Source organism: Anomaloglossus baeobatrachus, chromosome 2 (genome assembly GCF_048569485.1).
Source record: "Anomaloglossus baeobatrachus isolate aAnoBae1 chromosome 2, aAnoBae1.hap1, whole genome shotgun sequence".
Taxonomy (NCBI): Eukaryota; Metazoa; Chordata; class Amphibia; order Anura; family Aromobatidae; genus Anomaloglossus; species Anomaloglossus baeobatrachus.
The window spans coordinates 739,255,734-739,282,514 of NC_134354.1; the positions used below are offsets into that span (position 1 = coordinate 739,255,734).

Sequence of the window (26,781 nt, forward strand, 5' to 3'; positions counted from 1 at the left end):
TGCTGCTAATGCGAACTCATTGGGGTCACGGAATTGGTGACGCACATCCGGCTGCATTAGCGATGGCGTTGCGTGTGACACCGATGAGCGATTTTGCATCGTTGCAAAAACGTGCAAAATCGCTCATCGGTGACATGGGGGTCCATTCTCAAAAATCGTTACTGCAGCAGTAACGAGGTTGTTCCTCGTTCCTGCAGCAGCACACATCGCTCCGTGTGACACCGCAGGAACGAGGAAACTCCCCTTACCTGCCTCCCGGCCGCTATGCGGAAGGAAGGAGGTGGGTGGGATGTTACGTCCCGCTCAGCTCCGCCCCTCCGCTGCTATTGGGCGGCCGCTCAGTGACGTCGCTGTGACGCCACACGGACCGCCCCCATAGAAAGGAGGCGGTTCGCCGATCACAGCAACGTCGCCGGGCAGATAAGTATGTGTGACGGGTCTGGGCGATGTTGTGCGGCACGGGCAGCGATTTGCCCGTGTCGCGCAACAGATGGGGGCGGGTACCCACACTAGCGATATCGGGACCGCAGTGTGTAAAGCCCCCTTTACTCTTGCTCCCTGCCTATGAATCAGCACACAGCAGGTTGATGCTCAAGTCTGCCTGTGTTGATAACAGACACCAGAGAAACCACCAGGCAGTATCAGAATCTGCAATCTGAACAGAGCCCAATGATGCCATGACAGTCGGTCAAGTTTGTGCAAAACTCTGTGTGACAGGTACATTATATATTTTTGACACTTATCATATGTACTGTGACAGGTTTATAAAATGCCAAAAAAGGTGTTTTACAAACATTAATATGGTACCCAGATTAAACGTTTATACCTATGGAAAAAGATTTAAGAAAACCTGTCACAAGGTCAAAAGTGGCCATTTCTTACTCTTATTTTATTCCTTCTGTTCCCATGAGTATTTTGTTTTTTTGTTTTTTAACTGTTCCATACGGATCCAGAAATATGGACCTTTTATATAGTACTAATTTTATGGTCTTTACCAAAGGTGGTGCATCACAGGATAATTATACAAAGTAGCCTAAAAAGACACAAAGATACGCCACCTTCACCTTGGCCACTTTTGACCTGGTGACTGGTCCGCTAAACTAGATGTCTTTGTCACTTACCTGTGATTGTGATCCAGAATGTTCTGCTTCATCTGAATAAACTCTTCAGAGTGTGGGTCAACATGTTCTATTCGGCACCTGAGTGCTTGATATTTGGCAGTAGAGGTTGGAGTATATCTAGATAAACTAGTCTCACAGACGTTAATCATATCCCTAATTACCTAGAAGTGAACAGCAAAAAAAACAGAAGAGTCAAAATTAGTGTTGAGCGGACCCGAACTTGAAAAGTCCGGATCCGCGCGGTTTCAGTGTCCGATCCGGGTCCGAATCTGGCTGCACGATCCGTGTTTGGGTTATTTTATATTCATTCTCATTCTCTCTCTCTCATTCTCTCTCTCTCATTCTCTCTCTCTCTCATTCTCTCTCTCTCATTCTCTCTCTCTCTCATTCTCTCATTCTCTCTCTCATTCTCTCTCTCTCTCATGAGTATGCAGAAGAATGTGTGACCTGATCGATCACCTGTAGATATAGAAAATAAGGTGCACCTCTTTCTTGTGGAGAAAGGTTGAACTTGATGGACTTGTGTCTTTTTTTCAAGCAATCTAATATATATAAAGCTGAGTGTATGTATGTCCACTAAAAGAATTTGCACCGTCAAATTTACAATCACAAAATTTTGCACAGACACCCCATGTGACTCAGGGAATTTCATAGGCTATGTTTTAAGGGGAAAATATAACCCAGCGTATTACAGTTATTCACCAAAAAACCTGCTTACATTAAAGTCAATGGAGCTGGGAGCTACAGGTCATTAATCGGAGCTGTGATTGTTCGCTATAGGCAATGAAGGACATTCTTAATATAAGAAGGTTATGTATGTGGTAATATGATTTTGGTAGAGACAGAGAGAGAGACAGACAGACACAGATAGAGAGAGACAGACAAACAGAGAGACAGGTAGAGAGACAGACAGAGAGGGGCAGATAGGGAGAGAAACAGACAGAGAGCCAGAGAGAGACAGATAGAGGGAGAGACAGAGAGAGAAACAGAGTGAGTCAGAGAAAGGCAAAACAGGGAGAGAGAAACAGACACAGAGAGACAGAGACAAAGAGAGAGACAGAGACAGACAGAATGAAAATCAAAAACACCTGAAATAACTGGGAGGAGTGCTCAGACAAAAAAACATGACTCCATAGTTATTTCAGGTGTTTTTAATTTTCCTTTTGCAGGTTCTATTCTAGCCCATATAATAGTTCAGTTTAGACAAGAGAGGCATAGCATTTAGAGTAGGACCCAGATGAGAGTAAAGGGTGCTTTACACGCTGCGACATCGCTAGCGATTGCTAGCGATGTCGTGCGCGATAGCACCCGCCCCCGTCACTCGTGCGACATTTGGTGCTCGCTGCCGTAGTGAACATTATCACTACAGCAGCGTCACACGCACATACCTTGTCAGCGACGTCGCTGTGACCGCCGAACAATCCCTCCTTCAAGGGGGAGGTGCGTTCGGCGTCATAGCGACGTCACTGCGGAGTTACTAAGCGGCCGGCCAATAGAAGCGGAGGGGCGGAGATGAGCGGGACGTAACATCCCGCCCACCTTCTTCCTTCCGCATTGCCGGTGGACGCAGGTAAGGAGATGTTCGTCGTTCCTGCGGTGTCACACATAGAGATGTGTGCTGCCGCAGGAATGACGAACAACATCGTACCTGTAGCAGCAGCGATATTAAGGAAAGGAGCAACGTGTCAACGATCACCGTTTTTGAACGATTTTGCGATCGTTGATCGTTGCTCCTTGGTGTCACACGCTGCGATGTTGCTACCGACGCCGGATGTGCGTCACTAACGACGTGACCCCGACGATATATCGGTAGCGATGTCACAGCGTGTAAAGCACCCTTTACACCTTGACGTGTGTCTGGGCACAAGTAAATTTGGCCACATTTATTTGCTAAGTAACTCATATTTTTCAAATAATTTTTTTCATGTTTTCATAGCAGTAATGTGTATTCACATTCCAATATTCACTATCTACATTCTTGTTTTTCTCCTTCCCTTTACTTCAGTGCAACTGCTATTTTTGAATATTGTTTGCCATGTTCAGTATGTGTGTCGCCCTGGGCAAGCCAGGGGACACGGGTCACAACACCACCACACCCCACACTCCAGGTAGGCACATCCATGCTAACCAGAAATCCTTGTTGCCTTCCTCCAGGAGTCTGATGATGCACACCAGGGGGTGGGCCAGGCGGTTGGCTCCGCCCACCGAGGAGCTCACAACTAGAGATGAGCGAACCGGTCCCGGTTCGGCTCGAGGTCGGTTCGCCGAACGGAGGTCCCGTTCGAGTTCGGCTCGTCGAACGTTCGACGAACCGAACTCGAGCCAATAGGAAACAATGGCAGGCAATCACAAACACAGAAAAACACCTAGAAAACACCCTCAAAGGTGTCCAAAAGGTGACAAACAACTCAAACACATGGGAAAGTGACAAGGACATATACTCATGCGAAAACAAAACAGCTGGACAAGGAAAAAGAGGAGGACACACAGATATAGGCATGGCACGCCCTTCTAAAGTCATGTAAAACACCGCAAGGTGACTCCAAGCGGAGTCTCCCTTTTTTCAAAAAATTGGGCCACACAGACACCCACCCCATCAGTGGCAGCACTTGGGCCCTAGTTGCAAACAGGATGTTTTGATTTGCATCAAGCACATTCAAAAATACGCCATAATTAACCGTCCCCAGCATGACACCGGGGTAGGTAGATAAAGTCTTTGCTGACCCATGACTTGTTCATCTTGGCTTCTTTTAAAAACAATGTAAGCAAGGGTTACTCCAAGCGGAGTCTCCTTTTTTTCCAAAAATTGGGCCCCACACACACCCACCCCTTCAGTGGCAGCAGTTGTGCCCCAGTTGTACACTTCACAGCTAGATTTGCATCAAGCACATTCAAAAATACGCCATTCTTATCCGTCCCCAGGGTGACACCAGGGTAGGTAGCAAAGTGTTTCCTGATCCCAGCTCTGTTCATCTTGGCTTCTTTTAAAAACACAGCAAGCAAGGGTTACTCCAAGCGGAGTCTCCCTTTTTTCCAAAAATTGGGCCACACAGACACCCACCCCATCAGTGGCAGCACTTGGGCCCTAGTTGCAAACAGGATGTTTTGATTTGCATCAAGCACATTAAAAAATACGCCATAATTAACCGTCCCCAGGATGACACCGGGGTAGGTAGCAAAGTCTTTCCTGATCCCAGCTCTGTTCATCTTGGCTTCTTTTAAAAACAATGTAAGCAAGGGTTACTCCAAGCGGAGTCTCCCTTTTTTCCAAAAATTGGGCCCCACACACACCCACCCCTTCAGTGGCAGCAGTTGTGCCCCAGTTGTACACTTCACAGCTAGATTTGCATCAAGCACATTCAAAAATACGCCATAATTAACCGTCCCCAGGATGACACCGGGGTAGGTAGCAAAGTCTTTCCTGATCCCAGCTCTGTTCATCTTGGCTTCTTTTAAAAACACAGCAAGCAAGGGTTACTCCAAGCGGAGTCTCCCTTTTTTCCAAAAATTGGGCCACACAGACACCCACCCCATCAGTGGCAGCACTTGGGCCCTAGTTGCAAACAGGATGTTTTGATTTGCATCAAGCACATTCAAAAATACGCCATAATTAACCGTCCCCAGCATGACACCGGGGTAGGTAGATAAAGTCTTTGCTGAACCATGACTTGTTCTTCTTGGCTTCTTTTAAAAACAATGTAAGCAAGGGTTACTCCAAGCGGAGTCTCCCTTTTTTTCCAAAAATTGTGCCCCACACACACCCACCCATTCAGTGGCAGCAGTTGTGCCCTAGTTGTACACTTCACAGCTAGATTTGCATCAAGCACATTCCAAATCCACAAGCATTTACTCTCCCCAGGATGACACAGGGGTTGTAAATTCCTTCTGGATCCATGACTTGTTCATTTTTATGAACGTCAGTCTGTCCACATTGTCACTGGACAGACGCGTGCGCTTATCTGTCAGCACACACCCAGCAGCACTGAAGACACGTTCAGAGACAACGCTGGCAGCTGGACACGACAAAATCTCCAAGGCGTAAGTTGCGAGCTCTGGCCATTTTTCTAGGTTTGAAGCCCAAAAGGAGCAAGGCTCCAGTTGCACAGTCATGGCATCGATGTTCATTTGGAGATACTCCTGTATCATTCTCTCCAGCCGTTGACTATGTGTCAGACTTGTTGTCTCTGGTGGCCTTGCAAAGGAGGGTCTAAAAAAATTATGAAAAGATTCCATAAAATTGCTGTTACCAGCACCAGATACGGTCCTACTGGTACGGGTAGACTGTTGAAGATGACGAGACCGTCCCATGTTTGTCAAGTTACAACTGGGAGATTCCCTCCCTGCACCTGCACGGTTGTTTGGTGGAAAAGCCGAGCTAAGATCGAGTAACAGCTTCTGCTGATACTCCTGCATACGTGCGTCCCTTTCTATGGCTGGAATTATGTCACAAAATTTGGACTTGTACCGGGGATCTAATAGTGTGGCAATCCAGTAGTTATCATCACTTCTAATTTTGACAATACGACTGTCATGTTGGAGGTAGTGCAACAAAAAGGCACTCATGTGTCCTGCGCAGCCATGCGGACCAAGTCCACGCTGTGTTTGTGGCATAGAGGTGCTACCCGTTCTTTCTTCCTCTGACATCTCCCCCCAACCTCTTTCAACTGAAATTTGACCAAGGTCTCCCTCATCCGCTGAGTCTTCCATGTCCATGGACAGTTCGTCCTCCATTTCTTCATGTTCTCCTGCACCTTGCTCAACATTTCGCCTGCTACTATGCGCCCTTGTCGATCCCTGTCCCCCATGGTCCCATGCCTGCTGCGTTGGTGATGATGAACGTCTGGACCTTGGTGATGTTGTTGTCCCTTGCGCATATGAATCCTCCTGTAGTTCCTCCCCTTCATGTTGTCCCACCCCCTGACTCCGAATAGTGTTTAGCGTGTGCTCCAGCATGTAAATGACTGGAATCGTCATGCTGATAATGGCATTGTCAGCGCTAAACATATTCGTCGCCATGTCGAAACTGTGCAGAAGGGTGCATAGGTCCTTGATCTGAGACCACTCCATCAGGGTGATCTGCCCCACCTCTGCATCTCGTTGGCCCAGGCTATACGTCATGACGTATTGCACCAGGGCTCTGCGGTGCTGCCACAGTCGCTGTAACATGTGGAGAGTTTCAGGCGATGAACCGGCAGGCCGAAAGACTTCTGGAGCGATGCAAGTCGCTCTGCTGCGGCGCTTGAACGGCGGAAGTGAGCAGACAGTTTTCGTGCCCTGTTCAGAAGGCCATCTAGGCCGGGATAGTGTGTTAAAAATTGCTGCACGACAAGGTTCAACACGTGAGCCATACAAGGTACGTGTGTCACCTTGCCCAGGCGAAGGGCCGCACCCAGGTTTGCAGCATTGTCGCACACGGCCTTACCAGGCTGCAGGTTGAGTGGAGACAACCATTTATTAAACTCGGACCGCAGAGCTGACCACAACTCCTCAGCTGTGTGACTCTTATTCCCAAGACATGTCAAGCTAAAGACCGCCTGATGCCGTTGCGCTCTGCTGCCAGCATAGTAATGAGGCGTGCGTGATTCCTTCTGCGCAGTGAGAACGCTGGTGGCCTGACCAGGCAGGCTTGGGGCGGAGGTGGAGGACCCAGATGAGGTGGAGGATGCAGAAGCAGTGGCGGAACTTGGACAGACAGAGGATTGACACACAAGTCGTGGGGACGGCAAGACTTGTGCAGCAGACCCTTCACCATCTATCACCATAGTTACCCAGTGCCCAGTCAGCGACATGTAACGTCCCTGTCCATGCATACTGGTCCAAGTATCGGTGGTGAAATGCACCCGTTCACACACAGAGTTTCTCAAGGAAGCGGTGATGTTATGTGCGACATGCTGGTGTAGCGCGGGCACACCTTTCTTAGAGAAGTAGTGGCGACTAGGCATCTGGTACTGGGGCACAGCGACAGACATAAGGTCTCTAAAATCCTGTGTGTCCACTAGGCGGAAAGGCAGCATTTCGGTAGCCAACAGCTTACAGAGGGATAGAGTCAACCTCTTAGCTTTGTCATGGGTCGGAGGAAGTGGCCTTTTATTTGACCACATCTGAGGGACAGAGATCTGGCTGCTGTGTGTAGACGGTGTTGAGTAGGGTGTCCCTGGAAAAATGCAGGTTTGTGAGGAAAGTGCAGGCGGAGACATGATGTTGCCTTCATCCAACGTTGGTGCTATCGATGTCTGAGAGAGCTGTACACACTCACTTGTTTCCCCTTCCAAACCAACTGACGACCTACCAAGCAAACTGCCTGTTGCGGTTACAGTGGTGGAAGTTGTGGGTGGAAAAACAGGTGTGACAGCTGTCCCCACAGTCCTAGAAGATGAAGAGCGCGCGGATGCACTGGAAGGGGCAGGCGGTGGATGGTTCGCTCTGCTAGGCCGCATTGCAGCACAGTGAGCTTCCCACCGGGACCTATGATATTTATTCATGTGACGATTCTTGGAAGAAGTTGTCAAACTGCTGAGGTTTTGACCTCTACTAAGAGAATCATGACAAAGTTTACAGATCACATAATTTGGGCGATCTTTTTCTATGTCAAAAAAGGACCAGGCTAGGCAAGGCTTAGAGGCCATGCGACCTGTTGATCCACCCCGAATAATGCTCATAGGCAGAGTGGTGGCTGAGGATGCAGTTGTAGACGTGCTACCAGTGCTCCGACTCTGTCCAGGAAGGCGCAAGGTAACTTCGTCGTCGGTTGCATCCTCCTCTACCGCCTCTGTTGACCTCCTCGAGTGCCTGACTGGGGGTTGACAGTAGGTGGGATCTAGAACTTCATCATCAATTGTTGTGTTTGCACTCCCCTCCCCCTCAGACCGAGCCTCTTCTTGCCCTGACCGAATATTTAAGTTGTCATCCCAATCGGGTATCTGCGTCTCATCTTCATCAGTATGTTCCTCATTGTCTATAACCACAGGTGTTACAGTTTGTGACAAAGGGTCAACATTATGCTCAGAAACTTGGTCCTCACGGCCTGAATCAGAGTCACAAAGGTTCTGGGCATCACTGCAGACCATTTCCTGTTCTGTACTCACTGTAGCTTGGGAGCAGACCTCTGATTCCCAGGCTATAGTGTGACTGAACAGCTCTGCAGACTCAGCCATCTCAGTTCCACCATACTGTGCAGGGCTGATGGAGACTTCAGAGCTGGGAGAAATCAAGTGTGATTGGGATGACAACTCAGAGGACTGGTGTTTTTTGGATGCGGTACTTGAAGTGGCTGAGAGGGCACTTGTTGGACCACTTGAGATCCATTCAAGCATTTTCCTTTTTTGCCCATCATCTACCTTTCTTCCTGTTGTTCGTGTCCGTAAAAAAGGGAGCACATCGGATTGTCCACGGTAAGTAGTAGACATCTTACTTTTGCTGGTAGATGGTCTATCTTCAGCAGATGATAATGGAGCTTTGCCACCTTCCCCACAGACAAAACCTTTTTTGCCTTTTCCACCACGCCTCTTCCCCTTTCCACCAGCATCTGTCATTTTGCCACTCATGTTGATTGCGACAAGATTGTGGACTGAAAATGTGGTAGTAAAAATTGAGAGGTGGTGAAGATTGCAGTGGTGGTCTAGCTTTATTAACAGCAGAATAATAAAGAATAAATATCCCTGACAATGCAACTACGGCCCTTAAACTGGCAGCAAAAAATGCTAGTATAATGGCTTAGTTATAATGAGTTGGAGTGTGCAACGCAGGCAGATGCGCTCTGCAAATGTCTTTGCACTAGTGGGACTATAGCAAAGTCCAATAGCCACGTATAGGATGCCACTAGGTACACTGAGTGTTTGCTAGTATAATGGCTTAGTTATAATGAGTTGGAGTGTGCAACGCAGGCAGATGCGCTCTGCAAATCTCTTTGCACTAGTGGGACTATAGCAAAGTCCAATAGCCACGTATAGGATGCCACTAGGTACACTGAGTGTTTGCTAGTATAATGGCTTAGTTATAATGAGTTGGAGTGTGCAACGCAGGCAGATGCGCTCTGCAAATCTCTTTGCACTAGTGGGACTATAGCAAAGTCCAATAGCCACGTATAGGATGCCACTAGGTACACTGAGTGTTTGCTAGTATAATGGCTTAGTTATAATGAGTTGGAGTGTGCAATGCAGGTGTCACGCTCCCCGGGTCCTCGGCTCCCCTCCCCGGGTCCTCTGCTCCGCTCCCCGGGTCCTCAGCTCCGCTCCCCGGCTCACCTGCCATGCTCCCCGCTCTCCAACCTCCGGTGCCCGTCCTTCCCAGGCCCCCTGGTCTCCGCTCCCGGCGCCCGACGGCTTCCCAGGTCCTGGCCGGCTCCCCTGCGTCCTCCTCTCAGCTTCCTTCCCTGGCTTCTGGCACCCGGGCCGCGCGCATGCGCATTAGGGCGCGCGCGCGGTCACTGACCCTTTCTTAAAGGGCCAGTGTCAAATTACAGGAAATGATGCACATAGGTACAGGGTATATAGGGGGTTAATGTCCAAGGGAGCGGGGCCTGTTCTTCGTGTTTTCCCAAGCTAGGAGTCAGGTCTCCTTGTGTTTTGTGAGATACTTACCTCTCTATCTTCTAGAGCCGATCCTGCATCGCCATCCGGTCCTGCGGTACCTCGAACCCCGAACGCTGCCCATCTGCCATCCTGACAGTCCGTACCATCTCGGATCCCTGCGGTGACCCGTCATCTCGCTCCAACGGTTCCGGACCCCGCCTGACACCATCACGGCTTCCGAACCTGAGCTCCGTCACCCGGACCACCATCAGTGACCTCGTGGTCCCAGGGACTTCTCCATTTTCTCCCAGTGCACGGACTGTCCTGCTACCTACAGTGCTCCGGCTACCGGACTCCTTTCCCTCATCCGGGAGTTCGGCCCAGTGGATCCACCTCCAGGGTCTACCCGTCCATCTGGCCCTAACAGTAAGAACAGGCCATGGATCCCGCCGAAGCACTAGCGGCCTTGCATGAGGAACTCCAACGCCAGCGTGAAGTTCAGACCCGCATGCTGAACTTTATGACTTCCGTGGACACCCGCCTGACCACGCTACAAGCGGCAGTCACGTCTTCAACATCCCGAGCCTCCACTAGTCAAGCCACGACCCCCGCTCCCGTGGCTGCCTCTTCGGATGCTTCCAGACTGCGTTTGGCCTCACCACCCCGGTACGCCGGAGATCCCAAGACCTGCAGGGGGTTTATAAACCAATGCTCCCTCCATTTCACGCAGCTGCCACATCTGTTTGCCTCCGACCAAGCCAAGGTCGCCTTCATCATGTCTCACCTAGAGGGCGAGGCACTGGCGTGGATGAACCCCTTGTGGGAGAAGGAGGAACCTATGACCAAGAACCTCCAGGAGTTCCTGCAGGCCTTTCGCAGCACCTTTGACGAACCCGGACGCGCCTCCGCGTCTGCGTCATCACTTCTCCGGTTACGTCAGGGAACACTGACGGTGGGTCAATACGCCATCCGTTTCCGCACCTTGGCTTCAGAACTCGGGTGGAATAACGAGGCCCTAACCGCCGCCTTCTGGGAAGGACTATCGGGTCGAATCAAAGATGAGCTGGCTGGACGTGATGTACTGTCCACCCTGGACGCCCTGATTACCCTAGCGACTCGAGTGGACATACGCTTTCAGGAGCGGTCCAAAGAGGTATCCCGTGAGAGACGTCCGGTACGGCATTCCTCTCCTCCACGGAAGCCCGCCATACTCCAGTCAACGGCCTCTGGTGTCTCCGTCCATGAGCCCATGCAGATCGACCGTGTGCGACAGTCTGAACAACGTCGAGCAGAGCGGCTCGCCAAGGGTCTCTGCTTTTACTGCGGAGAGGGCACACACCTGCTACGCGCCTGTCCAGAGATGCCGGGAAACTCCAAAGCCTAGGGTTGGTAGGAGAGGCCACCCTACGTGCTGGGACTCTCTCAGACCCAGTTACATGGACTGTGCAAGTAACAACGGGAGAGACGCGGTTTACGGCTGAGGCGTACCTCGATTCTGGGGCAGCAGGCAATTTCATCCAGCAGGCCACGGTGGACAAGTACCAGGTGCCTGTTACTCCACTCGACAAGCCCCTCGTGATTGCCTCTGTGGATGGGAGACCTCTCTCTGACACCATCTCCTGGATCACCAAGCCGCTTGAACTGCGTATCGGTGCTCTGCACACCGAGAACATCGCTCTCTACGTCCTCCCACATATGTCACATCAAATTCTGCTGGGTCTTCCCTGGTTGCGGACACACGAGCCTTCAGTCAGCTGGGGCACTGACGATATTACTCGATGGGGGCCTTCTTGCCATGAGAGGTGTCTGAAGACCATACAACCCATCCGGTGACCTCCGGTTCCCGAGTCCCTACCGGGACTGCCCTCAGCCTATTGGTCCTTCGTGGACGTCTTTGACAAGAAGGAGTCCGAAGTACTTCCACCACATCGTCCTTACGATTGTGCCATTGACCTGCTCCCGGGAACTACACCACCTCGAGGACGGATATATCCACTGTCTCCAGCCGAAACAAGGGCCATGTCTACGTACATCACAGAGAGCCTGGCTAAGGGATTCATCCGGAAATCCTCCTCTCCTGCTGGAGCAGGCTTCTTCTTCGTAAAGAAGAAAGAGGGTGACCTACGCCCATGTATAGACTACCGGGGATTGAACCTGATCACCGTGAAAAACAAGTACCCCCTGCCGCTCATCCCCGAATTGTTTGATCGGCTCAGAGGAGCTCGTGTGTTCACCAAGTTGGATCTTCGGGGTGCCTACAACCTGGTCCGTATCCGCTCAGGGGATGAATGGAAGACCGCGTTCAACACTCGCGATGGGCACTATGAATACTGCGTGATGCCCTTCGGCCTGTGTAACGCACCAGCTGTCTTGCAAGAATTAGTGAACGATGTGTTTCGGGACCTTCTCTACGTCTGTGTGGTGGTATATCTGGACGACATCCTTGTCTTCTCTCCGGACCTTCAGACCCACCGAGAGAACGTGCAACTGGTTCTGCAACGACTGAGAGAGAATCGTCTGTACGCCAAGTACGAGAAGTGCGTCTTCGAACAGTCTTCTCTCCCCTTCCTGGGGTACCTCATCACCGATACCGGACTGCAGATGGATCCCAAGAAGGTCTCCTCCATTCTCAACTGGCCTCCTCCTTCTGGACTGAAGGCAATCCAACGCTTTCTGGGATTCGCTAACTATTACCGCCAGTTCATTCCTCACTTCTCGGCTCTGACTGCTCCTCTCTCCGCCTTGACCAAGAAGGGGGCTAATCCAAAGGACTGGTCACCTGCGGCCGACGCCGCGTTTGGCGCTCTAAAGCGAGCCTTTGCCTCCTCTCCTGTACTCCACCGTCCAGAGTTAAACCGCCAGTTCACCTTGGAGGTGGATGCCTCCTCCTCGGGAGCCGGAGCAGTGCTCATGCAGAAGTCCTCCTCCGGGAAGATGGTGACGTGCGGTTTCTTCTCCAAGAGCTTCTCCGCGCCTGAACGCAATTACACCATCGGTGACCGAGAGCTATTGGCGGTCAAACTGGCTCTGGAGGAATGGCGCTATCTTCTGGAAGGAGCAGTGTACCCTGTCATTGTTTACACGGACCACAAAAACCTGGAATACCTGCGGACTGCTCAGCGACTGAACCCACGGCAAGCCAGGTGGTCCTTGTTCTTTGCCCGGTTCGACTTCCAGCTTCATTTCCGACCCGCAAACAAGAATGTACGCGCTGATGCCTTGTCTAGGTCTTTCGTGCCCATGGAACAGGAGGAAGAGACATCTCAACCCATCATCTGTCCAAGCAAGATTATTCCGGTGACTCCTGTCACCCTGGCCCAGATACCGCCCGGGAAGACCTATGTCTCTGAGACTGACAGGCAAAAAGTGTTACACTGGGGCCATGCCTCGAAAACAGCCGGTCATGCAGGTCAGAAGAAAACATGGAGCGTTATTGTACGTCATTACTGGTGGCCATCCCTGCGCACGGACGTCGCCTCTTTTGTCTCTGCCTGCTCCTCCTGTGCCAGGAACAAGACACCCAAACACCTGCCATACGGCCGTCTTCTGCCTCTGCCCATACCCTCAGTTCCCTGGCAACACATAGCGATGGACTTTATTACGGACTTGCCATTGTCCTCCGGACACACAGTCATATGGGTCGTGGTGGATCGATTCTCTAAAATGGCCCATTTCGTTCCTATGGCTGGATTGCCCTCTGCTGAGGAACTCGCGGACGCCTATATACATCACATCTTCCGCTTGCATGGCTTTCCATCACACATCGTGTCCGACAGAGGAACTCAGTTCACCTCCCGCTTCTGGAGGGCTCTCTGCAAACATCTGGGAGTGACTCTAGACTTTTCATCTGCCTACCATCCTCAGTCTAATGGCCAAGTGGAGAGGGTCAATCAGATATTGACCTCTTTCTTACGTCACTACGTGAACGCCCATCATGACGATTGGTCCACGCTTCTTCCTTGGGCAGAATTCTCCCATAATCACCACGTCAGTGAGTCCTCCTCCAGTTCTCCCTTCCATGTCGTCTACGGACTTCAGCCGTCTGTCCCATTGCCTGTATCCTCGTCCTCGGACATCCCTGCTGCAGATGCAGTACTCCGTGACTTTACTACCATTTGGGACTCAGTTAAGGCGTCCCTTGCACGGGCAACCCTGCGGATGAAGAGACACGCGGACAAGAGACGCCTAGATCCTCCGTGTTTCTCTCCGGGAGATCTCGTCTGGCTTGCTTCCAAGTACATCCGACTGAAGATACCATCCTACAAGCTGGGACCTCGCTACATCGGGCCGTTTAAAGTCCTCGGCAAGATCAATGAGGTTTCCTACAAACTACAGCTCCCGGCCACAATGAGAATACCCAACTCCTTCCACGTCTCTCTGCTCAAGCCGGTTGTCCTTGGTCCCTTCTCCGCTGCCGCCAGCCCGGCTCCTCCTCCTATTGCTGAGGACGACATCTATGCGGTAAGAGATATCGTGGCCATGAAGACCGTACGTGGTCGGCAGTTCTTCCTGGTGGACTGGGAGGGGTATGGTCCTGAGGATAGGTCCTGGGAGCCCAGGGAGAACGTGGGCACTCCTCTGATCCGTGCCTTCATGTCCCGGTTGCGGGGAGGGGGGCGTGGGGGGGGGGGTACTGTCACGCTCCCCGGGTCCTCGGCTCCCCTCCCCGGGTCCTCTGCTCCGCTCCCCGGGTCCTCAGCTCCGCTCCCCGGCTCACCTGCCATGCTCCCCGCTCTCCAACCTCCGGTGCCCGTCCTTCCCAGGCCCCCTGGTCTCCGCTCCCGGCGCCCGACGGCTTCCCAGGTCCTGGCCGGCTCCCCTGCGTCCTCCTCTCAGCTTCCTTCCCTGGCTTCTGGCACCCGGGCCGCGCGCATGCGCATTAGGGCGCGCGCGCGGTCACTGACCCTTTCTTAAAGGGCCAGTGTCAAATTACAGGAAATGATGCACATAGGTACAGGGTATATAGGGGGTTAATGTCCAAGGGAGCGGGGCCTGTTCTTCGTGTTTTCCCAAGCTAGGAGTCAGGTCTCCTTGTGTTTTGTGAGATACTTACCTCTCTATCTTCTAGAGCCGATCCTGCATCGCCATCCGGTCCTGCGGTACCTCGAACCCCGAACGCTGCCCATCTGCCATCCTGACAGTCCGTACCATCTCGGATCCCTGCGGTGACCCGTCATCTCGCTCCAACGGTTCTGGACCCCGCCTGACACCATCACGGCTTCCGAACCTGAGCTCCGTCACCCGGACCACCATCAGTGACCTCGTGGTCCCAGGGACTTCTCCATTTTCTCCCAGTGCACGGACTGTCCTGCTACCTACAGTGCTCCGGCTACCGGACTCCTTTCCCTCATCCGGGAGTTCGGCCCAGTGGATCCACCTCCAGGGTCTACCCGTCCATCTGGCCCTAACAGCAGGCAGATGCGCTCTGCAAATGTCTTTGCACTAGTGGGACTATAGCAAAGTCCAATAGCCACAGATAGGATGCCACTAGGTACACTGAGTGTTTGCTAGTATAATGGCTTAGTTATAATGAGTTGGAGTGTGCAACGCAGGCAGATGCGCTCTGCAAATGTCTTTGCACTAGTGGGACTATAGCAAAGTCCAATAGCCACGTATAGGATGCCACTAGGTACACTGAGTGTTTGCTAGTATAATGGCTTAGTTATAATGAGTTGGAGTGTGCAACGCAGGCAGATGCGCTCTGCAAATGTCTTTGCACTAGTGGGACTATAGCAAAGTCCAATAGCCACGTATAGGATGCCACTAGGTACACTGAGTGTTTGCTAGTATAATGGCTTAGTTATAATGAGTTGGAGTGTGCAACGCAGGCAGATGCGCTCTGCAAATGTCTTTGCACTAGTGGGACTATAGCAAAGTCCAATAGCCACGTATAGGATGCCACTAGGTACACTGAGTGTTTGCTAGTATAATGGCTTAGTTATAATGAGTTGGAGTGTGCAATGCAGGCAGATGCGCTCTGCAAATGTCTTTGCACTAGTGGGACTATAGCAAAGTCCAATAGCCACGTATAGGATGCCACTAGGTACACTGAGTGTTTGCTAGTATAATGGCTTAGTTATAATGAGTTGGAGTGTGCAACGCAGGCAGATGCGCTCTGCAAATGTCTTTGCACTAGTGGGACTATAGCAAAGTCCAATAGCCACGTATAGGATGCCACTAGGTACACTGAGTGTTTGCTTGTATAATGGCTTAGTTATAATGAGTTGGAGTGTGCAACGCAGGCAGATGCGCTCTGCAAATGTCTTTGCACTAGTGGGACTATAGCAAAGTCCAATAGCCACGTATAGGATGCCACTAGGTACACTGAGTGTTTGCTAGTATAATGGCTTAGTTATAATGAGTAGGAGTGTGCAATGCAGGCAGATGCGCTCTGCAAATGTCTTTGCACTAGTGGGACTATAGCAAAGTCCAATAGCCACGTATAGGATGCCACTAGGTACACTGAGTGTTTGCTAGTATAATGGCTTAGTTATAATGAGTTGGAGTGTGCAACGCAGGCAGATGCGCTCTGCAAATGTCTTTGCACTAGTGGGACTATAGCAAAGTCCAATAGCCACAGATAGGATGCCACTAGGTACACAGAGTGTTTGCTAGTATAATGGCTTAGTTATAATGAGTTGGAGTGTGCAATGCAGGCAGATGCGCTCTGCAAATGTCTTTGCACTAGTGGGACTATAGCAAAGTCCAATAGCCACGTATAGGATGCCACTAGGTACACTGAGTGTTTGCTAGTATAATGGCTTAGTTATAATGAGTTGGAGTATGCAGAGGACACGAGGGTACAGTGCCAGGATTTTGGGGCTCTGGGTAGAGGAATGGAAGCCTGCCTTTCTATCCCTCCTAATAGGGAAATGCAGGGAGGAAATCCCTGACCTTGGCTACACAGACGCTGTTGCTGTTTGCAGGACCTGTCACCTTAACTCTGACCCTGCCGGTTTGAGCCCATAAAAGGACTGCTATAAAGTGCTCTCCCTAAGCTGTCTAACGCTGTGTATGCAGTGCATACAGCTGTATCGGCGATAGGACTCAGGAGGACGGAGCTGCGACAGTGATGTCTGACACCAAAGACGTAGAAGGCAGATAATGGCGTCCTGGAAGAAAATGTCCGGTTTTATAATGCAGGGACATGTGACATGGACATCCTATCACACATGCCGTTGCTTCTCTGGCTCAAAGTCCACTTAGCTGTGTGTGTGTCTGGGATTGGCTGACATGCTGGCCCGCCCCACAAGACGCGCGCGCTTAGGGAAGGAAGACAAGAAAAAAAAAAAAAAATGGCGATCGCTATTATAGAAACAGCAGTGATCTGAAGGCGCTGTTCACGCACACTATACACTGAAATGTCATAATAGTGTGATTCACAGAGTGACTTACACTATTACAGCAGAAACCAAGCTATGATTTAGCTGGTTTTTTGCTGCTAGAACCGTTCTCGAACGTTTCTAGAACTATCGAGCTTTTGCAAAAAGCTCGAGTTCTAGTTCGATCTAGAACAGGCCCCAAAATCACGCGAGCCTAGAACTGGAGAACCACGAACCACGAACCGCGCTCAACTCTACTCACAACTCTGGAGGTGGGAAAAACCAGGCAGTCAGCTCAGGGAGGGCAAGTGTGAGGAGCTAAAAGTGAGAGAGTAAACAACAGCTAAGTGAAAGTGAAGGAAGTAAAGTGGAAAAGGGAAAGAAAGCCTGAAGGGTCCAGCTTGGTGGAGGGCCAGATCAGCAAGGTCAGCGACGGCGGTGACTGTCTGGAGGGGGACCGTTTGGAAGTTCCTGGAAGGACCCCGTTGGCTGTGTGCCCGGTGGTCTGGAGCAGTGTTCCGGAGGACAGTCAGCACCAGGGCAGGGGCCTCTCGGACCCCGGCAAGGCTAGGAGTCGCCAAATTTGCCGAATCCGTCAGTGAAGGGGACGTAGATCCCCCAACAACCAAGTCCTGATTGACGGCAACAGCCCAACCTGAAGCAGAGAAACACCGCCACCGCCACGGCACCAGTTTCTCAGGGCCAGCGCCTGCGGGCAAAGTGTAGAGCTCCTCCGGCCCAGATTGCAGTCGGGGAGCGGGTAACCGGAGGGAATCCACCGCTACCACCAGTCAAACATAGGTGCAAGGAAGAGGGACATCACCGTCACCTACCGGGAGTGCAGGTGCAGCCGTCTGTGGGACCGTCCTACCAGCCGTTTGGTTTACCGTACAAACTGTGTCCATGTCTCAGGCTGAGTGAGTACCACAGTGCCGCAAGGCACAGCGCTGCCCCCGCGTCCCTGCGCCCACCAGGCCCCGCACCTCCTTCTCCACCACCGGGCCCCGGGATCACCAACCCCTACCCACGGAGGGACAACACAACACCTGGCTGCTCCGCATCACCATCCCCGGGACCCCCGAATTGAGCAGCGGTGGTGAAATCACCACAACCGTGGGTGGCGTCACGAACTATAACAATCCCCCACACCCAACCACAAAACCCCCCCTTTCACTCACGGGCGAGGAGTGTCGCTCGAGAAACCCCGGGATCCGGCCCACAGCTCGAGCCAACACTGAGCAGCTGCCGGACCCGAGCAGAAGGGGTGAGCGTAGTGTGCCGACACCCTCCTCCCCGCCCGCGACAACTTGGCGTCACGAACAGGATCTTACCGCTCTGCCGTCTGGTAGAGGTGCGCCTTGTTACCGCCGGAGGTATCCGGCAGAAAAATTTTAGAAGCCGCCATCTTTGGCGCGAAGAGTTCCCGCTCGAGCGTCTTCTCGAGCAGTAAAGGCTCGAAGGCCAAAACCCCGCCCCGAGAGAGGAGGGGCCGGAAAGAGCTAAGGGGGACGCGATGGCGGCTGGCTGCATGTAACAACGCAGCTAAAAAGACGGGGACACGAATGGAGAAATGGCAGCGTCCTCGAATTGGAGAGCGGGAATACCCGCCACCGGAGTACCCAAGCTCTGGGGGAGACGAGGCGGAGTAGCTTTTGAGGACTGCGGCCCGGGTGAGCTCCCCGCCGGGACCGCTGCGTGGCTGGAGCGGGAGCTGGGCCGATTCTGCGTGAAGGTGAGGGCGCAGAGCCTGCAGCAGTTGATGGATTGGAAGGCAGAGATGCGAAGGATGGTTGCCGTAGTGGGGGCCCGTGAGCAAGGGGCCGCTGCGGCCGTGCCGCGTCGCGATCAGTCCACCCAAACCCCAGAACCGGCCCTGATTGAGTGGGAGACAGACATCAGCACCGCGGCTGGAGGTCCGAAGGGGATGTCGTTGATGGAGGAAGAGGTCCCAAGTATGCCGCCTCCGCCGCCATTTCTAACGGCTGTCAGTGGTTCGGGGTTGAACTGCCAGTGGGAGGAAAATCCCATGTACTGCTCGGTCTCGGAGTCGGCCGACCCCCTGCGGTGGTAGCCGCCTCAAGAGCAGCGGATGCCCGTTGCACCGTCCCCGTTGGGACCACCACTGAGTTGTTGTTTGTTGAAAAGTTTGAAAGTTCTGCAAATGATAAGAAAATGAAAAATTACCGAAGTTTCACCTGATTTGCTTAGTGATTGAACCGGCAGGAGCCGGCACCGTTGTCCCCGTGGGGACCGTTTAAAGTTTTGCATGGAGGACTATCCATGGACAAGCCCGTGAACTTGCAGGGCAACCACAAACGTTAAGTGGCTTGTAAATATGTTGGTTACCGTTACCGTTTCCGCATTGCCGCCTCCGGAGAGGCAGGTTGGAGGGAGGGCCCTGAGCAGAGCAGGCTAGGGCCCAGCCACCAAAGGAACCGGTGGCCACCCTCTGGAGGGAAGGACAGATCCCGCTCGGGTAACTTGTGCTGGACTGTGGGTCAAGGGGTGCTGCCTGGGCTTTAGGGGCAGCATCAGGGCCAGGTTGCTTGGGTGGGAGAGAGCGGAAACCGTAGCCGTAAACCGTTGCAACGTTTAAGAAAATGTGCCTCCCGTCTTGGGAAGAGTTATTAAAAATGTTATTAATGTTTGCTTAACCTTGTTACCCCCTTTTTCAGAAAAATAAAACCGGTGTAGGACGGCAGCCCGCGGACGGTCTGCATTTTGCTAAGGGGGAATGTGTCGCCCTGGGCAAGCCAGGGGACACGGGTCACAACACCACCACACCCCACACTCCAGGTAGGCACATCCATGCTAACCAGAAATCCTTGTTGCCTTCCTCCAGGAGTCTGATGATGCACACCAGGGGGTGGGCCAGGCAGTTGGCTCCGCCCACCGAGGAGCTCACAACTCTGGAGGCGGGAAAAACCAGGCAGTCAGCTCAGGGAGGGCAAGTGTGAGGAGCTAAAAGTGAGAGAGTAAACAACAGCTAAGTGAAAGTGAAGGAAGTAAAGTGGAAAAGGGAAAGAAAGCCTGAAGGGTCCAGCTTGGTGGAGGGCCAGATCAGCAAGGTCAGCGATGGCGGTGACTGTCTGGAGGGGGACCGTTTGGAAGTTCCTGGAAGGACCCCGTTGGCTGTGTGCCCGGTGGTCTGGAGCAGTGTTCCGAAGGACAGTCAGCACCAGGGCAGGGGCCTCTCGGACCCCGGCAAGGCTAGGAGTCGCCAAATTTGCCGAATCCGTCAGTGAAGGGGACGTAGATCCCCCAACAACCAAGTCCCGATTGACGGCAACAGCCCAACCTCAAGCAGAGAAACACCGCCACGGCACCAGTTTCTCAGGGCCAGCGCCTGCGGGCAAAGTGTAGAGCTCCTCTGGCCCAGATTGCAGTCGGGGAGCGGGTAACCGGAGGGAATCCAACGCTACCACCAGTCAAACAGAGGTGCAAGGAAGAGGGACATCACCGTCACCTACCGGGAGTGCAGGTGCAGCCGTCTGTGGGACCGTCCTACCAGCCGTTTGGTTTACCGTACAAACTGTGTCCATGTCTCAGGCTGAGAGTACCACAGTGCCGCAAGGCACAGCGCTGCCCCCGCGTCCCTGCGCCCACCAGGCCCCGCACCTCCTTCTCCACCACTGGGCCCCGGGATCACCAACCCCTACCCACGGAGGGACAACACAACACCTGGCTGCTCCGCATCACCATCCCCGGGACCCCCGAATTGAGCAGCGGTGGTGAAATCACCACAACCGTGGGTGGCGTCACGAACTATAACAATCCCCCACACCCAACCACAAAACCCCCCCTTTCACTCACGGGCGAGGAGTGTCGCTCGAGAAACCCCGGGATCCGGCCCACAGCTCGAGCCACCACTGAGCAGCTGCCGGACCCGAGCAGAAGGGGTGAGCGTAGTGTGCCGACACCCTCCTCCCCGCCCGCGACATATGCACCAGTTTAGACTATGAGATTAGGAAGTGTCGGCAATTTTTTCTAGTTTGTACTAGGGAAGGAGACAGAGACAGAGAGAGAGAGACAGATAGACACTTATTTACTATCCCGGGCAACGCCGGGTACTACAGCTAGTGTAACTATATATCTGAATATGGCTTAAGTGTAATTTTCTCACATACTTTCGTTTATGGCCTATGCCTCTATTTGGAAGCAGTATCTCTATGCATAGTACGTGCAGAAAAGTCTTATACTCCCATGAAAAACATGTAAGAAAAATTTTACCAAAATTTTAAACCTGATGTCTGCAGCCAAAAAAAAACAACAAAAGAGAAAAGGATTTACGTTGTACCTGGCACAAGTCCTGCTTAACCGTCAAGAACTTCATATTTATGTTATTCTGTCTCCTTTCCTTGTGTGGGATACATTGGTAGAACTCTTGCATCATCTGAGAAATATCTTCTTTGCGGTCTTTGTTGACTAACGCATTTCGGATTTGACGTAGAATTCCTTCAGCTTTACTAAGCTTGGGAGGAAAGGAACAATAAAAGTTAAACTTATTCATTATAAAAAATGTTTTTAATTTACAAGATACCGTATATATAAAAAAGCCTACATTTTATGTTTTGGTGCAATAAAGCCGTAAAAACTCTAACTAAATGGTTTGAAAGTTAACCTGTCACTTACCATAAATATGTTTGTTTGCTTTTTTATCTAGTGTATATGCTGCTGTTTGAATGAATCTGGAGCCACTTTTCTTTTGTTCCTCAGATATAGCCCCCTTGCCCCTGTTTATAAATGTAGCATTTTTATCCAAGTGGGTGTGATAGTCAAGTCATCTCTGTGGGCGTTTGTGGAGACAAGAGGGTCAGTGGATGCCCTTGTCCGCTGACCTGGGGGTATTCAGAAAGACTGCACAGACCAGGGCTCATCCCACTAAACGCTCGCACTCCTTCCCCATGGGAAAAACACTACTCACAGAACACACGGTGAGGGACCACACAAAGACTTTATTGGTTCACCAACAGGCAAAAACATATTGTACATTCCCAGCAAGAACACAAGATGGTACAAGCGACAGAGTCTCACCCTTCCGCTGGCCAACCAGTGATTAAAGTCTTCATGACTTTGGGGATTTCAGGGCCAATTATCCCAGCCAGCAGCACAGCGCTTTTGGCAGGTACCCACTGCGAAGAGATAGCAGCAAGCTAAGGAACCTGACCAATCACACCAAGGTATGTATCCAGTTGTCTGAGTTTTCCCAATGGATCCTAGGCTGAAATCCTGTAGACAATCTTGAAGCAGTTCTGTGACCCTCCACAGCTGGAACTGTAGCTCCTTAGCTGAGATCATGTAGAATGTCTCTCTGGTGACAGAAGCAAGGTCCTTTTATACCCCTTAGTTCTCTGACATGATTGGTGGAGAAGGCAGCTCTCTCATTGGTCACAAATTTAATCCAACTGCATAATTTTCCTCTGAACTACTGCATGTAATCAGAAGGGCTGAGGTAATCCACATTTACAATAGAGCTCCGATCAGTCTCACATGAGACAATGGCTAACTTCTCTTGGCTTCGGAAACAAAGGAAACGTACGTCTGGCCTAATTAAGAACCGTTCACCCTCACAAAAGTTCCAGACTCTGAGGATCAAGAAAAACACTACATTTATACACAGAGAAGAAAATGGAGAGGTGCGGGAACAAAAGAAAAATGACACTGAATACAGGAGAACAGCGGCATTTTCACCATTTTACACCAAAAACTAAATTACCAACCATATTTATGGAAAGAGACAAATTCTCATTAACTGCAAGAAATAAACTGAAATATAGCAAAGCTTTTCCTTCAATACAGACAAATTACATCAAATACTTGGTAAGCACATTAAATATATGGAAATTTTGTTTCTGTATATTATTTTGCACCCAGTTGCTATGTTTCTTACATCATTTAGACTGATATTTTCCACAGGGCATGAAAGTATAGAGTCCAAATGTCCAACCGCATCCACCCACATTGACTCAACCAAGCCAGCGACTTCTGGGGACAATTCTGTGACATTAATGGCTTCTCCGAGCAGGACCTTTACATTGAAGACAAAACATATGTTAAAACTGAACATGTTCCGGGAATTAGAATGGAAGAAAAACTTGCACTTGTTGAAATAAAAACCAAATATTCTAATATGTATACATTTTTTTATTTTTAAAGAGGTTGTCCACTACTTTTACATTGCTGGCCTATCCTTAGGATAGGTCATTAATGTCAGATCGGCTGGAATCCGACACCCTGCACCCACGTCGATCAGCTGTTCTTGGTCCCGGCAGTGGGAGCAGGCAGCCAGAATTGCTCAGCTACGGCACTGCTCCGCCTTCTGGCCACAGCCATCTGCTATTGATTAGAAGAAGAAGCAGATGTGCAGTACCCGGTCACGGCCAAAATCAGAAGACGGAGCAGCGCTGGCTGCCTGCTGCCACCACCGGGACTGAGAACAGATGATCGGCGGGGGTGCGTGGTGTTGGACCCCGGCCAATCAAACATTGATGACACAGCTTAAGGATAATCCATCAATGTAAAAGTAGTGTACAACCCCTTTAATGAATTTGGCTAAACACACTTCCTTGTGTTGCTGTCTCTCAATAATAAATACAGTGGAACCTTGGATTAAGAGTATCTTGGTTTGAGAGCGTTTTGCAAGACAAGCAAAGATATTTAAAAACGTGTAACTTGGTTAAAGCAATGCTTTACAATAAGAGCAAATACTCACCGTGCACACACTTCCGGTTCTGTCATTTCATCACGCTCTGACCCCCTCTGGAGGTAACTTTCTGTCCATATGTACTGTATACAGTATACCATTGTACAGTACAGTATATACTATATAGCATGTCTATTAATTTGCATTTGTGTATACAGCACTGTACTTTCTGCTGACCAGTACAGCACATTGTAATCTAATTGTCTCTACAGTATTCCTACCCCACATTTGGCTTGGTTCTGCTCTTATTTTGGGAGAATTGATTTGGGGTGTGTTTTTTGTGTATTGTACTAGAATAAAGGTGTCATATTTATACATCATTTTTTCTCTCTATACTGCACATCCCACACACCAACAATTCTACTTTAAGCTAACGTGCAGTTTAATTTGTTTTATATGTTTTTTACTGTACAGTATTTTGTATTGGTGTACTGTAATAATTTTATATGAATACAGGACATTATTTTGTATTACTGTAAAAAATTTGTATAAATACAGTACATATTTTTGGGCTGTGGAACAAATTGTCTGCGTATCAATTATTTCCTATGGGAAAATTTGCTTTGATATAAGAGTAACTTGGTTTAAGAGCAAACTCCCGGAACCAATTATGCCCGTAATGCAAGGTTCCACTGTACTGCGAAAACTGAAAAGGAGACGATGTTTCCACAACGCCCATACACATTAGATAGACGTCAACCAAACCTGCCAAGACTGGGTTTGATAGGATGGGCCGACCATCTCATTTGTATGGTGGTTCCAAACTGTCCCCAAACAGATTATGTCGTGGTAACATAAGCATCAGGTGGTGTGGATTCAATCACCCAATCCTATGGAGATAAGACGCTGCCAGATTATTCTATCAGCGGCTCTTATATGAAGAACACAGGTCTCTTGACCAAACCAAACGCTCCTCTCTATGGGAAAATCGGAGAAATGGCTAAGAGCTATCTAATGACTATGGCCAGGTTTAAATGAGACAGTCCAAAAATTAGCCAGATTTATCAAACAACCATTATGATATACCAAAGACACTTGAAGATCCCTTTCACGCGTCCATGTAAAACGCATACGTTTTGCAGGGACGTGTTGAAGGTGCATATGGTCTTCCGTGTGCTGTGATTTTGGTACACGTGTGTTCTCCATGTGTAATCCATGATAGCACACGGAGATTAGGAACTTTTTACTCACCTGTCCCCAGCGCTGCTGTCCCTGGTGCTGCTGCTTCCAGGTGCGCGGTGCAGTGAATATTCATGAGCATAATGAGCGGGCCCGGAAGCAAGTGACAGCAGCGCCCAAGACAGCAACGCAGGAGATGGGTAAGTATAGAAATTAATTTTATTTCAAAGATGCGTGTTTTCTCCGGTATATGTCACACAGATCGCACCACTGTGTGGTACATGTGACATCAGTGGTGCCGGAGAAAAATGGTCTTGTCTCCGTGCGGAACACACGTACACGCGTGTGCTTCATATAGACATATGGTCCTTGTGAAAACACTGATGTGTGAACAGACAACATTGATTATAATGGGTTTGCAACGTCCATGTATCCAGTATGTATGAAAATGGACGTCATACATATCGGGATCACTGATGAGTGAATGGGGCCTAGGTTTACGCTGTCTGAATATTAGACAGTATTGATCACTGTGCCCCATTGAGTTCTCAGCAGGATGGAAGAAGTCTCAAAAGGATAACAAATAAAACACTTAGGGGTACTTTGAACGTTGCGACATCGCTACTGCGATATCGTTGTGGTCAAATCGAAAGTGACGCACATCCGGCGCCGGTAACGACGTTGCAACGTGTAAAGCCTAGATGTGCCGATAAATGATCGCGAAAGCGTCAAAAATTGGTGATCTGTGTAGCGTCGGTCATTTTCATAATGTCGCACCAATAGGAGATACGATGTTGTTCCTCGTTCCTGCGGCAGCACACAACGCTGTGTGTGAAGCCGCAGGAGCGAGGAACATCTCCTTACCTGCCTCCACCGGCTATGCGGAAGGAAGGAGGTGGGCGGGATGTTTACGTCCCGCTCATCCCCGCCCCTCCGCTTCTATTGGCCGTCTGCCGTGTGACGTCGCTGTGATGCCGCACGACCCGCCCCCTTAGGAAGGAGGCGGGTCGCCGGCCAGAGCGACGTCGCAGGGCAGGTAACAAGTAATGTTCGCTACGGCAGCTATCACAAGATATCGCATGTGCGACGGTGGCGGGTAGTATCGCGCTTGGCATCGCTAGCCGATTCTAGCGATGTCGCAACATGCAAAGTACCCCTTAGAATTCTTCTAAAATTTACTGTTTCTCTCTTAAACCAAAGGTTTTCTGCAATCAAACTAAACATATCCCATATCAAACCAATCAGAAAAATGACTTAGGTTATAATCCATTAAAAAAAAGTCCTTTTCAATGTCACCTTCTTCAGGGCTTTGGAAGCGAAGTTCTCAGCTTGCAATGGGACTTTATTGATTTGTCTGAATCCTTTGTTTTTAAGGTCATTAATTCGATGCTGGTATTTCTCACAAGCCTTTTCAGCAGTTTCCACCATGTGAAATGTAAACTCGCTCTGCACAAGGAAAAAATACATATAAAAATTGTATTATTAAATAAGAAGTATTTTATACATATGTAGTGAAAAATATGTATTGACTATATATACAGTATATCAGAAAAATGAGTACACCCCTCACATTTTTGTAAATATTTTATTTTATGGGATAACACTGCATATATGACACTTTGATACAATGTACAGTGTCAGTGTGCAGCTTGCATATCAGTGTAAATTTCTGTGCCCTCTAAATAACTCAACACACAGCCATTAATAAACCGCTGGCAACAAACGTGAGTACACCCCTAAGCAAAAATTGCCAAGTTGTGCCCAAAGTGTCAATATTTTTGGTGGCCACCATTATTTTCAAGCACTGCCTAACTCTTTTGGTCATGGAAGTCACTAGAGTGTCACAGGAGCCGTTGGATCCCCTTCCATCCTCCATGACAACATCCAGGAGCTGGTGGATGTTAGAGACCTTGAGCTCCTCCATCTTTCGTTTGAGGAGGCCCCACAGATGCTCAATAGGGTTTAGGTATGTAGACGCTTGGCGAGTCCAGCACTTTTTACCTTCA

At 50.3% G+C, this 26,781-nt stretch overlaps 1 protein-coding gene across 7 annotated transcripts in view; it reads right to left on the minus strand.

Moving 5' to 3' along the window:
* The window catches only part of PARP4 (poly(ADP-ribose) polymerase family member 4), a 354,633-nt gene that overhangs the window by 288,954 nt on the left and 38,898 nt on the right, over window positions 1-26,781 (minus strand). For all 7 annotated transcript variants that reach the window (XM_075337413.1, XM_075337414.1, XM_075337416.1 and 4 more), the window contains exons 7-10: window positions 26,072-26,221; window positions 22,844-22,981; window positions 21,251-21,424; window positions 1,122-1,282 (exon numbers count right to left, since the gene is read on the minus strand). In XM_075337413.1, the coding sequence (XP_075193528.1) occupies window positions 1,122-1,282; window positions 21,251-21,424; window positions 22,844-22,981; window positions 26,072-26,221 (623 nt within the window). The remainder of the gene's footprint in view (window positions 1-1,121; window positions 1,283-21,250; window positions 21,425-22,843; window positions 22,982-26,071; window positions 26,222-26,781) is intronic.